Below are 14,186 nucleotides of genomic sequence, written 5' to 3' on the forward strand. Positions count from 1 at the left end.
TTAAAGCATGTAGCCCAATATATGTCTATTTATTTATTCATAAAATACATACATGGACTACTGTACTAATGCATTGTATATAATTTATATATATTGTATATATTGTATATATACATTGTATATATATTGTATTTTTATATATAGTATGCATTGTATATAATTTATAAACCATATACAGAAATGGAAATTAAGAAGGATGAGATAAAAATGAGCTAAGAATATTTTTTGCTTAAAAATAATTTTGTTTTGTTTATTAATGGTGTAAAAATATTTTATTTCTGCGCCCCAATGGGTTATATTGTACACTCTACAAGTCCGCAATCTCCCCCCATTTTGGAAATCACTGTTTTAAATAAAGAAAACTGATCACAGTAGGCGACCTTGCCAATTCTCTATCACCTCAAATAATTACTTTTTAAATTCATTCTATTTCAGAGAGAAACTAATCAAATAGGGTAAAAGAAACAGAGAAGAAGAAATAAAAGTGTCCTGTAGAAGAGAAGTCTTATCCATTGAAATTGTGTGGTATCATGTAAATCCAAGTTGCATTTATTAAATACAAGACTAATTATTAAAAACTGCAGGTGAAACGTATCAGATTTTTCTTCATTCCTTGTTTAAACTGCTTTCTTCTCATATTTTAGGGTTATCCCCCAAATTGGTTTGCAGAAGGGAAATACACTTCAACTTTCAAGAAAACTATGTAAGAAGAGATGTTCTAAATGTGTCATATTTGGGAAAACAACTGTTGGAAGAGTGCAGACCCAAGAGACAGTCTGCAAATGACCAGAAAATGGATAAGACAAAAGATGTTATTTTGAGGTACTAAAAGGTTCCATTATCCTGATGTCACACAGGAAGGTATATGCTATACTTCTCTGTAGGTGTTTCATCACAAAAGAATGGAATGTATTTCAGCTTTTCATGTTTCTTCTTGCACTGTTGAAAGAAATACTGAATAGGTCCATATTAATATGCAATTCATGGCAAAAGGAGCCTATCTGAAAGGTGAAATGGTTGGTACTTGGTTCCTGCTCTGTACCTGTTTTAAGGGGTATTTGTTTAGTTTTATTAAACATCCCAGTTTTACTCTGTTCCTGTGGGGCTGCATGCCCTTTGGAAGTTAGAAAACAGACTCTGCTGTAGGAACACGTCCTCCAGCTTAGTTTCATCTATAAGAAAATCAGCTCACACACTCAAAGTCTGCTCCAATTTGCAATCCAAAATGCAGTAAGTGAGGGCAATTGGGAGTTTCATTTTAGAACCACACTCCTAATCTGAACTAAACCATGAATGTAGATGTGCTGATCAGCTTGGTGATTCATTTTAGTGTTTCCAAATGTCACACTGTGTATAACTGTTATACTGAGCCTGTAGTTTGGATTGGCTACATTCTAGCAAAAAAAAAAAAAAAAAAAAAAAAATCATTCACAAAGAGATTGCGGCAAAAAGTGCATCTGTGACTACATATGACAGTACAGAATCCAAAATGTTTTTAAAGAAAGCATAGAGAAAGAGAAATACCACTCTTGTACCAGTCTTCTTCCTTCACACCCTCAGAAGCATAGATTGCTTTCCATAAATAAGGAAGCCAGAGCCTTCTCCATTTCATAACTGTGCTGTTTCTTTCAGTTCAAGGAATGTTTTGTTGAAAATGTGGGAGAAACTCGTGCCTATTTTGAATCCTTTCAGTCTTTTATCTACGCAAAGAGGAATTAATTCACTTAGTTTTTATGGGGTATAGTCAGAATTGTTGTCAATCACAGAGCTGGGATAAGACAAGACTATCCAAAGTAACCAAGAGAGGGTGGACAAATGGTTTTGTTTTTACAAGAAAGAATTTAATTGAGAAAGGAACGGAGGTAATTTACCTAAGGTTCCTCCACGCTGGGGAATTTTTAAGTGAGAATAATTTACCATTTTAACTGAGACTGAATAATCTCTTCTGGTTCAAGGAGAAAATAATCGAGATATATTGTCTCATTTTCTTACACACTATAACTGAAAGCAAGCCAAGTCAGTCCTGAATATCAAGGAGTTACTTTTTCTCACCAAACTCTTCCCCCACTTTACTCTCCATTGTAAAGGACTGTTTACAGACTCAAAGCAGCAAAGTGTTTGAGGTGGTAAGGGACTTGTGGAGATTGTCTTGTCTAAACCCTTGCCTAGACAGGGCCACTTAAAACCAGTTGCCCAGGACTTCTGCTTTTGACTTACAAAGACATAGGCTCATCACAGAAGGGAGTGGAAAGCAAAGCAGAATTTTTAGTTTCTTTTCTTGTCATTGAAACACCAGCATAACACAATTCAGAGACAAAGGCTTTTTTTCTGTCTGTTGAAGAAAACTGTTCAATGCTTCACGTAGATCTCAATAGGAGATTGTACACTACTGATTTGGACAAAACTGTTAGATATTTTCATGCATATTTCTCTTTTTTAATCTTGTAATCTCAATTTGAAAATGTTACAAAGTGCTTAAACTGGTCTATAAATGAGTGATCTCCTTTCTGCCATACCAACCACTCTCAGGCTGATCAGTGTCTTAGGTTGGACTAAAGATGTTACACCACAAGAAGGAAGTGCTTCATGTCTTGCTGAATAAAATATTCGGGATTCAAATAAATTGCTCTAAAAGTCAATAGAAAAATTCATTTGTGAATGTGAGAGAAGCCAATAAAATGCACCATCTGAAGAGATTTCTTGTAATAGATGGTTTAAAACTACAGAGAATAGCATTGTATCAATCAATTGAATCAAGGAACATAATTATGTTGGGTTTTCTTGCTTATTTTTAAAAACAAAATTCAGCTGACAACCAATATAGAACTAATAAAAGTAGGTTTCTAATCTAAAAGTGTAGTTGCCATTCCATAATAAAATTCTGTAATAAATTAAGACAATGTCCTTACTCTAAGAAAAATAAAAAGCATAAAAAAAAACCCCTTAAACTCATTTTAAAATCAATAGGACTCTTACCAAGTAAATCCAAAGACTTCCTAATACTACTAAGATGCCACTTGGCATAACTGTTTATGGTTATCAGGCTTTCCCATTAAAAAAAAAAAAATCATATTTTATTAAACATCAGTCCTTTTCTTACTTTTTTAGCTTACTGCCTAGTAGAAATGTAAGATTCTGGCAACTGGCTAACTAATGATGTAAAAATACACACTAAGTTTATAAAAATATAGTTACAGAATATAGGGTAATGGAAGATGTGCCTGCCTAAGAGTATGAGCTACTACTTTATTAGAAAGAGCATTTACCAAAACTCACATCAAGAGATTTTGCAAAATGAGACATAAAGCCAAAAAAGAAAAATGGTGGTGAAGATTTCAGTACTTGCATGAAGTTCAAAATTTCAAACTCTCTACAGAAGTGATATCTATTGAAGCAGAAAGCAATTTTGACCAGTCTGTAAATTGCAAACCCTGGGTACTTGCTTACAAACACTTTTGCATCAGCTTTTTGCATTCAATGATGTAGATCCTGAGATATCTCCTTAAGGTCTCATTGCTAATGAGAACATGCAGTGGCCATTGTGGTCACGCCTCATTTATTTTGTGGATATCTCCCTCCATTATTATGGTTACTGATTACATTTTGGCATAAACACACTTGGTATGTACCACGTTCAGTTTCTCAATACTATTGCAATGGTGTCCTTAAAATAATGAGTGACAATAGAAGATCTAGGAATTTTTAAAACTGAAAACACCCTATTTCAGAAAAGGGAAAATGTGAAGCTTGCTATTATATGATGTGACACAGCACATTTCCTAGAACAGCAAAATCAGCTGTTTTGTGCCTACTTGTTCTATTACCTTTTTTTTTAAGTAACTATAACTTGAAACTTAGCCATATGGATGTCTGCATCATCCTGCAGAAGAAACATCTGACTGTCTATAAACATTCGTATGGCTGTTTTCAATACTACCTAATTCCTGTTATTCTACTGTTGCTTGACTAAGGTAGACTGCACGTCTGTAGAGAAGTTTATCCTATGGATAAATCAGGTGCCTTTCAATTACTCTACAAATAAAGTTCTGTAACTCGTGGATGAGAATAAGGAAGGTCAGAGAAAGTGCTGAGAGGGTTAGAAAGCAGAGTAGTACACTTTATTAAGATTAACAGCTGCAAACTTAATGTTGCTAATAGCAAGATGGATTACATAAAACAGGTGAATCCTTTCATGAAGTCTTATATCTTCAATATTCCTTATTGTAAGGAGCTTACTCATAGCCCTGTAGCAAAACCTTCTCAGCCTGAAGGATTTTTAAGTGCTCAGTCAGGCTGGCTGGGCTGATGGCTTGCTGGCTGGTTGAATGGGTGAATCCTGCTAGCCAAGATCACCTCAGACTTACCCTAATGTGCACGCTGTTATTGCTGACTGCCTGCAATCATAAGCATTGATGGCAGATACAGTCTTCCTTTCAGAGTATGGGGCAGACAATCCACAGGCTGAAAAAAAAACCCGGAGGCTTTTTATTAAAATACAGCTTTTTAGTGGGAAAAATAAATAAAGAAACAAACAAACAAATAAATAAATATCCAGGCTTCCTCATCATTCACCTTCCAGAATAGCTGCTGTACTGTTCAGTGCTGTCCCAAAGGTAGTAAAGGGTATCCACCTCATTAAAAGGTGCCCCAAAGACAACAGGACTCCCGCCTAGGCTAGCACTGCCCCCAGCCCTCCGGCAGACCCCGGGCTGGGGGACAGACCCGCCCAGCTCCGCGAGTGCGCACCGGGCCGCGGAGCCGCCGGCGCGGAGCCGCAGCTGCCGTCCGACCTGCGCTCACCCCGCCCGCGCTTCTCCGCACCCGCGCAAAGGAGGATCCCGGACTGCATTTCATTTTTGACTTACAGCCTCCTCCCCAACACCCCCGCATCCCCCCGCTCCTCTCCCCGCCCCGGCTGCTCTTCCAGACACACTTTTCTTGTTGCGAACGGCGTGAGCATCAGGTGCGGGTGAGGAGGAGCGGCGCCGACCCCGCCTCCGAGATGCTGCTGCGGCTTGGGGAGCCCGGGGCAGGGCCTGCGACTATCCCTGTTCCCCTGGCTCTGCCCCCAACCCCTCGGGATTCAGCAGCTTTCCCGTGCCGGCTGTTCCCTAGCCTGGCCGCATCAACAGCGGTGCAGAGGAGCTGGGAGATCCCATCCTGCTCTCCTCGCACTTCTGTGGCACATATCTTCCCTTCTCCTCGTCCCTCCCCGCCGACCCAGCCGTGCGCTTCGCTCCCTGCCCGTTCTTGCCGCCCCTCCTCGCCCGGGCCGGGAATGCCGGGGCCGCGGCGCTGCGGGAGTCAGATTCCGGCTGCCGCGGCTCTGCAGGGCCAGCTCCAGAAGCCAAGAGGGGACGCAGCCGTTTCTGTTCATCCCCTCCTCCTCCCCTGTTGTTTTCCATTGAAACCATTTCAAATCCTCTCAATACTCTTGTTATGAGTATGTTTTCTCTACTATATTCTCCCCCTCTCCCTTCCCGCCCTGACCACTAGTCCTCCGCAGTCTCGTCAAAGGGATGGATGTTTGGGGTGGGATGTAGCAGGGGAGGAAGATAAGTCCTAGACGAGGGGGGAGGGCGGGAGGGAAAGGGAGAGGTTTTGCGGTCGTCTCTGGGCTGATTGGAAGAGGTAATCATTGTATCTGCGGCCGGAGGATTAGCAGATAAACTTTTATTGCTCCCTTTTGTGCGTCTGTGTGTGCGTGTCTTTGTGCGTGCGTGGGTGTGGATGTGTTGAGGAAGAAGTCGCCTCTCAAGGGGGAAAATCTTTTCAATTTCCCTTCGGCAGGTGCAGGTCAAGGAGGAACTCATGAGCATTTTGCCTGATCCATGAACTGATAAGGAGAGGGGAAGCGATCTTTCTCTTCTTACCCTTCCTTTCCCAGTTTTGAGATCATTCCTTCCCCACCATCGCCTCCCTCCCGTCCTTCCCCTCCTCTTCCCCTTCCCCTGCACTGAATGAATGGAACTGTCTCCACGGTTTTCTTCTGCATCTCGCCCTGGACTGGAGAAGTGAGGGGGCATCTCTCTATCCTCATCCGTCTCTTTCTCGCTCCATCCATTCCCGAGGGGACTTCAGACTGTGCAATGTGTTGTTCTCAGCCTCTCACCGCTGCTACCACTTGATACTATGTTACGCGCAGGGAGAGGGTTTTGCAAAAATGGATTTATTCGATTTTAAAGGATTTCTTCTCTAATAAGGTTCTCATTGCACACAAATATGACTAAATCCCCTATTTGGTAAATCTTTCTCTACCCCACCCCTCCTCTTTGGGTTCCCTCCCGCCCGCCCCCACCCCTTCAGAGGAGCAAGCACAGGGAGCTGATGACGGACCCATTAATCCCTTCTTCAATGCATCAAAAGAAGCCGAAGGGCTGGAAGTCGCTGGGCTCGGAGTCCTGCAGGAAATGCTTCGATCTGCTTTTGGTTCTGTATGAAACTGGTGACTAGGGGCTCGGCTCGCTCCGTCGCCGCCGCCCGCCGGCACCTGGATGCGCGGGCCGCCGCCGCCGCCTTGCCCGCCGCCGCCGCGATGCACCGCTCGTGGCGGTGCTGGTGATCGCTCGGGTGTGATGGGATTGAGCCGGCGGTGATCATTTGAAGGCGGTGAGGGAGAGCCAAGGAGAGGAAAGGCTGCTCCGCTCTGCTGTGTGTAGGCTTCGGGATTTTTTTTTTTCTTTTCTTTTTCTTTTTTTTTTTTTTTTTTCCCTTCTTCTTCTTTTCCTACTTCTATCCTCTCCCCGCCACTGGAAGTCCTCCCGTATCTAAATGGAATTAGTGGAGAGCGAAGCCCCTTGTGTAAGGAACAGACATGACCCATGGGCGCAGCTTCTTTCACAGTGAGTATCTATCTCCCCCTTCCCACCCCCCACCCCCGACCCAGCTCCGCCGCCGCTCACGGGCTCCTGCCCTCCGCTGCCTCCACACCTGGCGGAGCGGGACGCCCAGGATCCCGCGGCGTGGGGGCGAACTCCCCCCACGCACACACCGCATTCTCTCCCCCACCACGCTGCGGTGCACCGGAGGGCAGCCGGTGTCTGCCAGCTCAGTGGGGCGGGTGGCGGGGCACGCTCCCGGGGCTGGAGGCTTTCACCTGGGCGCGACGCGCTTGGTGGGGCTTTTGCCGCGCCGGGAGAGAGAGAGAGAGGAGCTGCCCCCGCTGTCCGCGGCGCTGCCGTGGGGCCCCGGCCGCGGCTCGAACCGGGAGCCGAGGGTGAGGGGGCGCGGGGCAGCGCCGGGAGCCGCGGCGGGGGCGGGGGCGGCCGCACCGGGCACGGAGCCCGGGGAGCTGCGGGGCGGGGGCGGCGCCTTCGGCTGAAATCCACCAGGATTAGCAAGGAGGCACCGAAATATGGCACCTACTCTTCCAAGGTCTTAGGGGCCTCACGCTCCGCGGCGGGACCCCCTCTCCCGCCTCTGTTTTGCAGAGGGTCCGCTGTTCTGAAAGGGCTTGACTGGCCATAGTTCCTCCCAGCACTTCTCTGTGCGCCCGCACCTGTGCAATAGCGCTATGGCCAGGTATTGCTTGTCCAACAACTCTTCGCCAGGCTAAGCCACGTCTGTGCCAAAGCACAGCCTCCTAAAAGCCTGGCCAAGGGATAAATCACTTAATGTACAGCTTGTAATGAAAAAATGCACAGATCCAAAAAAGATGGAAAGATGCGTAATCAGAGTGGCACTAGAAAGCACGATTATAATTACACCTGTGCTTAGGAGGGAAAGGGGGAGGAGGAAGACAGTGAGAATGCAACAAGAAATTTTGTGGAAACTTTAAAATAATTCCCAAACGGAGATAATCACAATATTGTCGCTATGCTGCCAACACTTCCCAAGTGACAGCTTTCAATGAGTGAAGATTCCATAGTCAGTCTCTTTGGGGTCTTGTTTTTTCCCCACTCTGAAAAGCACTGCTCTTTTCTGTGGTTTGAGAAAGAAAAAGACGTGATAAATTCAAATCTGAAATTGGGTATCATGGGTGTATTTGTGCAGAGGGATCGTAGAATAAAATGGTCTGCCTTGTCTTTTGCTTCTGTATTTGTGTTGGCTTTTCCCAAGAAGACCGTAATTTTAATTACTTTCTGACAACATGCATATTTTGGTGCTGCTCTTAATAACACTAAAGCAAGTGTCTTTCTCTCTCTTTTTGTTCTTTTTTTTTTTCCTAATATGGGAGAAGTGTTTCACTTTATCCAGATATGAGATATTATATGTCCAGAATAAAAACAAACCCCCAAACCACTTAGTTTCTTAGTCTCTTCTTGTCTATTAGACTTTATTATCAAGACTATTTCGAATGCTTATTAATAAAAAATACTGATATAATGACATGTAAGTAGAGCTCTATTCTTTGTGAAAACAGCTCTATGATTTGGAAAGCTCTTTTCTAGCAGTTACAGCTGGAACTGAAAAGACATGTGGGTTTTTTTTTTGTCATCTTGGTAGTAATATATCTGTGACTTGGACCAACTCTTTACATCTCTGAACTCTTTTATTTTTTTTTTTTTCCATATAGAAAATGAGGGGAGACCTAATAGATAAAGATGCTTAAAATGAACCTGTAAGAATCAGATAAGAATTGTTATTAATTTCCTAATTGTCAAACAAATTGAGTTTGTTTGGTTATCTTGCATCTTATTCTACCTTCCACAAGTTTGTGAGAAGAAGGAACACTGGCAGCTGATTCCATATTTGAACACTAATCCACTTTACACCATTGAAAAATTAGGTGTAGGCTGGTGAAGATTACAGGCATAGATGCATTATGATCACTGCATGAAACACAGCTAAAGTACATGGGCAACTCAGCAGAGGGATGATTCCTGCCTTGCTTTGGATTTTGACACAGTCGGCAGGCAGAATCCCAGCTAGCATGTATTTCCAGAATTCATCCCTGAGGAGAGTAAAGGCATGAATGGCTAGGCAGCATTCAGATCCAAGCAGAAAGTGTAGTGTTCTCACTGAATGCCCATGACACACAAGAGTTTTAACTATCAGTGCTGCCAACATCCGTCTCTAGGGGCTGTGAGCCTGACCAAGAAATAGTGAATTTGCTGCCAAGCCTTCATTTTCCCAGAATTTTAATCTTATCCTGCTTAATAGGGCAGCCATCATCCATGTCTCAAACCCTCTGTCACATGGGAAAGACCAAAGACATAGAAATAGGGATCTCAATGCCATCAGAATACTGGAAATACAGAGACTGGCCTTCTTTGGGGTGAAAATTACACACAAATTCGATAAAAAAGGTGAAAACATTGAAAGCACCATCTTGGAAAGGGTCATAGTTACTAGCCCATGGTGGCTTTTGGTATCTCTCAGGGAAAATAAAAAGAAATTATGCCATTCAATTATTTTTATTAATTGATTAGATCCTCATAATAGTCACCAACAAAATGGTAGCCGACTGATCCAAAATGCTCTGAATAAGCACACAACTTCATTTCCACCTTAGGGTCAGTGCAGCCTGGGCACTGTGTTTGGGCCTAATGCCAAAGTAGCTGGGGCAAAGCCCTAAGCACTCCAAGAACTGATGGATCTGTTCTCTTCTGCTCTTGCTTTCCACTTTCTCTGATAGCCAAAGATATGAATGATGACAAGAAAATCAGTGTGTGATTTCTTCGTCAGGTAGCTAGCAAGTCACTTTGATCTTCCAAATTAGTCTCATTATGACTGTTCTAAGGGGTTTGCCTCTTAGTCAAACTGTTATATATGGAAATTCCCAGAAGCCCAGTAATTATCTCCAGGTCAAAGTCCATTTCAGAAAGGTTGCATTTGTTTCCAAGAGGTATAGTTGTCCTATCATGGTTGGAGACAGAAGATACCTGTTTGTAAAATGGGCTGCAGATTCACTGCAGCAAAAAAGCAACATCCTCTCAACAAGTCAAACTAGATTAATGAGATTGTTAAGCACACACAATAATTTAGTTCACTAGAGATTTGCAAATGCTTTGATGGATGTGGAGAACCCAACCCCTCACTTCTTTCCTACTCCCAGTACTCATTTTCAAATTTTATTATGCCATAGTGGTATTATGCCATTACTACATATAGTGGCACTGAAATTTAGTTTCTCTGTTAAAAGTTGCCACTTTTCTATTGCTGATAAAAGCTATTATTATATAAATAAGTATTGATAAAAATGTTTTTCTCTAATATTAAAGAAAAAGGAAAAAATAGGATGAGAACATCAGTGCCTATGGATTTTGTTTTAAACCCGAAAGATCTCCTCTTTATTTGCATACATTTGCAAAGATAAGTACTTACAAGAATAGACCATGAAGAAACTTATTTATACGAGCAATTAAAAGATGCAAGTAAACATGAAACTTTTTCTTTACAGTAATGCTATTTCATTTGTATTCTTGTGAGATATATGAGTACAAGTGATTTGATTGCAGAAACTATCACTCTGTGATATTTAATGCATATTTCTCTTTCAGTTGTAGCAAGTCTAATCATCCTACATTTGTCTGGGGCAACCAAAAAAGGAACAGGTATGTAAACTTCAAACATTTTTGTCAGACAACTTATTAGAGACCAAAATATGGATTTGAATTTTTGAAATTTTTAGTAGCTCATTTACTTCCGATGACTGCCCTTTGTCCCTTTGTTTGGAGTATTCACTGCCTGCATATACACAAAAAAATGTAAGGGTGCTCCTCAGGCTCAGCTGACTCTAATTAAAGACTATAAAATACTCCCACTTTCAAACGGGGAAGTCCAGTTTGGGAACTCAGCTACCTACACTTAAAATCTTTTTTTCTTCTTGAAGTATAATTAAAAACCTGAAATTTGGTATCATGGGTGCATTTGTACAGGAGGAATACAGAAAAAGATTCTTGAAAGCCTTGGATGCTCAGTGTGAGGAGAGCCTAGCAGGGAATGCTGCTAAGCACAGTGTGTGTCTCAACTTGTGTCTGAATGCACAGTCCCTGCAGGCCAGAATTCATTGTAGGACATTAGGCTCCATGTCATACTTTGCCTGGATATAGACCAAGGTGAAAAAGAAATGTTTGCAGAGTGTAATTCAGATTTCAGACTGTTAATATCATCCTTGGAAGGTGCTTGTTTTTTCCATTCATCCTAAGAGGGAGCCTCAAACACCTTTACTCTTCGCACCAGGGGCTTAAGTTACATGGGACAGTTCTATGATTATTAGATACCTCATTTAGAGCAACACCAGTCTAGAACCTGCCATCCTTCCTTTTAAAAGCAGCCAAGATATATTTCCTTCTGAAGATTCTGTCTCATTTCAGCCTACTTGTCAAAGCAAGATGCTCAGGAAGGGATCCCTGATCTTCTTCAGCTTGAACTGGCCCAAACCTTTGACACCAGTCTCTCTGCCAGAGAGCAGAAAAAAATGCAACAGATTCAGGGCTAGGAAGAAAGCAGACAAGAAGGTCTAACTCTGCTCTCTGATGACTCACTTAGGAGAAGGAAAGTTCTGGGCTGTGATTTCTGGCCTCAGAACTATTTATTAATTTTACACCAAACAGTGATATAAAAATAATCTATGAACCAGATTCCAGGAATTCCTCTGTTTATATCTGTCCAGTGAATACAGACTAAATATGCTGCAGATTTGAAACAACTTCTATATATCATCATAATTCTCTGGGTTATTTCCTTGATTTTGTGACTGATATATTCCTGTATTATGGCATGAAGCTTGCTGATGGAGCACATGCTTGAGCTTTTTGAGATGTATGAATGGGAAGTTCAATTCTCAAGCACATGCTTTCCCTAGAAGGCTATTCTTTTCCAAGCAGTGCAAATTTCTTTTCCCTTAGACATCCAAATCTCTCCTCTGCTTTGAAAAATATGTTTTGAGTAAGAATAATATGTTTGTACCCCTAAAAAACAGCTTTCTTTTTCCCTAGATCAATAATCATACTCAGTATCAACAGAGAAGTTTGGGGCCACTGACAGAAAAGGGGCTATTGAAATTATCCTGTTTGAGATTTCCAAGTGTCATGTGGACATGATAATTTGTGAGCTAATTATGTTATGCTTAATGTCATAATTTCACAGAAAAGCAAACTACTTCCGAAGGGCAGAGACCAGTGCAGTGTGGAACTTGGACAAAATATGCAGAAGGAGGCATCTTCACTTCTCCAAATTACCCCAACAAGTATCCTCCGGACAGAGAGTGTGTCTACATTATAGAAGGTGACTGAAAGAAGAATCTTTATATTTTACCATCAGCTGTATTAAAAAGAATAGGTTTTATTATATGTGAAGAGTAGGTGAACTCATGGTAATAAAACTTTTCAAGACAAAAGATTTAGAGAACCTCTTGATATCTACCTTGATGTGACTCATAAATTAGTTAAGGTGGTAAGTATACACGACTCAGTAATAAACAGTACCATTTATTTCAGGATATTTAGAAAATCAATAGAACCTAAAATGCTGTAATGTGACAGAAGAAAATATATTTTAAAATGGGTAGTAAAAGTGAACAAGGGAAACAAAAATGCTTTTGACTTTTATGCAGACATTTTGAACTTACCATAACTGAACCAGGGATGACAAGTTTAGCTAAGCAGAGTGCAGTAAAAGTCATACAGAAAATATCTATATAGCGAATGTTAAAATTATTTTCCATCCAGTTGTTCATAAGAAATGAAAAGGAAAAAACCCAACCTACAAAATAAAACTAGAAAAGAATAAACATTAGCACAAAACAGCTCTAAAACTTAGTTTTTAAAGAGCATACAATTGTAGGCAGGGAAGTGATGTAGGAAAGGCTAAAGGAGTATTACAAACAAATTATGTGGTTTCTTTTCATTAGTCTCAGTGCAATGGGTGATGGAGAGATTGTTCTAATAATGAATTTGTGGAAAGTAATAGAGATTAAATCCTGTCAAAGCTCAGAAAAGATGAATCAGGTGCTGTACAGTAAGTTCCTGGAATCAAAAAGTTTCATTCATGAGTTGTGAATACATGTAGAATTAAACAGTGATGGCTTCTATCTATGCTTCGTTTAAAGAATTATTAATTAATTAATGATGGAGTGACGAATTACTAAATAATTATGTTACGAACGATGCAGGTAGTACCAAGATATATTTCCAAAGACATATAGCTGATTTAAATTGAATTAGCTGTTCTAGACCCACACACATTATGTACTTTTAGAAAGTCAAAAGTCACAGAAAAATGACTGAATTCCACTTTGGTGCTAGATAACTTGATTGAAGTCAGAAGAAGTGATTATAAATAATGTAGCCAAACAAATTCTTAAAATAAAATTTATGCTAGTCTGTCTTTGCATATGTCTGAAATTTTAGCAGACGTGGTAAATATTTAAATTCTGTTATAGTTTAGTAATTGGTTTAAAATATATATATATATAAAAAAAAGATAAATGTATAGGTTCAAACTGCATGTTGCTAGATCCGGGTCTTTTTGCATATATTGATCAAATTATCTAACACTGCTGTGATACTGGGAAGAAGCAAGCTTGTTTTATCTTCAAAGATCAGAAACACAGGATGTTTTATCATTAAAGTAAAATGGTGTACAAAATAACCTAGAATTTTTGTAAAATATAGACCTATACCTCAGGTCATGAGATATTCTTTCTCACAATAAGAAAGTGCTTGAAAGTCCAATATTTTAAAGATTTTTATCTTTATTATAGTGATTAAGTACTTATAAAAATATAGTCAATATGCTGAAAGATGCAAAATACATAGTTGAAATAATGTGATTTAAAATACCTACAAATGGAAATGCTTAAGAATAATTTAAGAAGGAAAGATTTAATCAACCAACTTCTATGACGAAGGTGACAAGTTTAGAGCAATGTATAGGGAAAAGAGAAAACTCAGCAGACATCTTGTTATAATTTATTGGAAAATTCAATCTCGTAAAATCCAGATGAACACAATCTTTTTAAAGTTCTTCTTCCCATCCAACCAACTTTTGCAATCCAACTTTGGATTGCAGCTAGTCATTTAAACCCCACAATGAACCATAGACATTGCACATCATTTTCAGCTATGATCTCCCCGTATCTATTTCTCTCTTCTAAAAAAATCAAAAATAGTCATGTCTGTATGGAAAAGTCACAAAAATAAACAGAGATATAGAAATATATCTGAGCAATAATATTTTAAAATGTGGAAGACTTTAAAAAAGGCAAAAAGAACTACTGGAGGTTGAAAAAAACTTTTTTG

At 40.5% G+C, this 14,186-nt stretch overlaps 1 protein-coding gene and 1 long non-coding RNA gene across 7 annotated transcripts in view; one reads left to right on the forward strand and one right to left on the reverse strand.

The window, feature by feature from the left end:
- Positions 1-5,500, reverse strand: part of LOC148225375 (uncharacterized) — an 89,343-nt gene extending 83,843 nt beyond the window's left edge. For 3 of the 4 annotated variants that reach the window (XR_015806512.1, XR_015806516.1, XR_015806518.1), the window contains exons 1-2: positions 4,934-5,500; positions 4,365-4,461 (exon numbers count right to left, since the gene is read on the reverse strand). This is a non-coding gene — a long non-coding RNA (uncharacterized LOC148225375). Of the gene's footprint in view, positions 1-4,364; positions 4,715-4,933 lie in introns of those variants that run through there. The other variant, XR_015806511.1, reaches the window with a different exon arrangement.
- Positions 5,501-6,292: 792 nt separating this feature from the next.
- Positions 6,293-14,186, forward strand: part of NETO1 (neuropilin and tolloid like 1) — a 79,218-nt gene continuing 71,324 nt past the window's right edge. For 2 of the 3 annotated variants that reach the window (XM_014870935.2, XM_088172543.1), the window contains exons 1-3: positions 6,296-6,842; positions 10,443-10,496; positions 12,034-12,171. In XM_014870935.2, the coding sequence (XP_014726421.1) occupies positions 6,815-6,842; positions 10,443-10,496; positions 12,034-12,171 (220 nt within the window). In that variant the 5' untranslated portion in view covers positions 6,296-6,814. Of the gene's footprint in view, positions 6,843-10,442; positions 10,497-12,033; positions 12,172-14,186 lie in introns of all 3 variants that reach the window. The other variant, XM_088172545.1, reaches the window with a different exon arrangement.

This window comes from Sturnus vulgaris, chromosome 1 (assembly GCF_052056855.1).
Source record: "Sturnus vulgaris isolate bStuVul1 chromosome 1, bStuVul1.hap1, whole genome shotgun sequence".
Lineage (NCBI taxonomy): Eukaryota > Metazoa > Chordata > Aves > Passeriformes > Sturnidae > Sturnus > Sturnus vulgaris.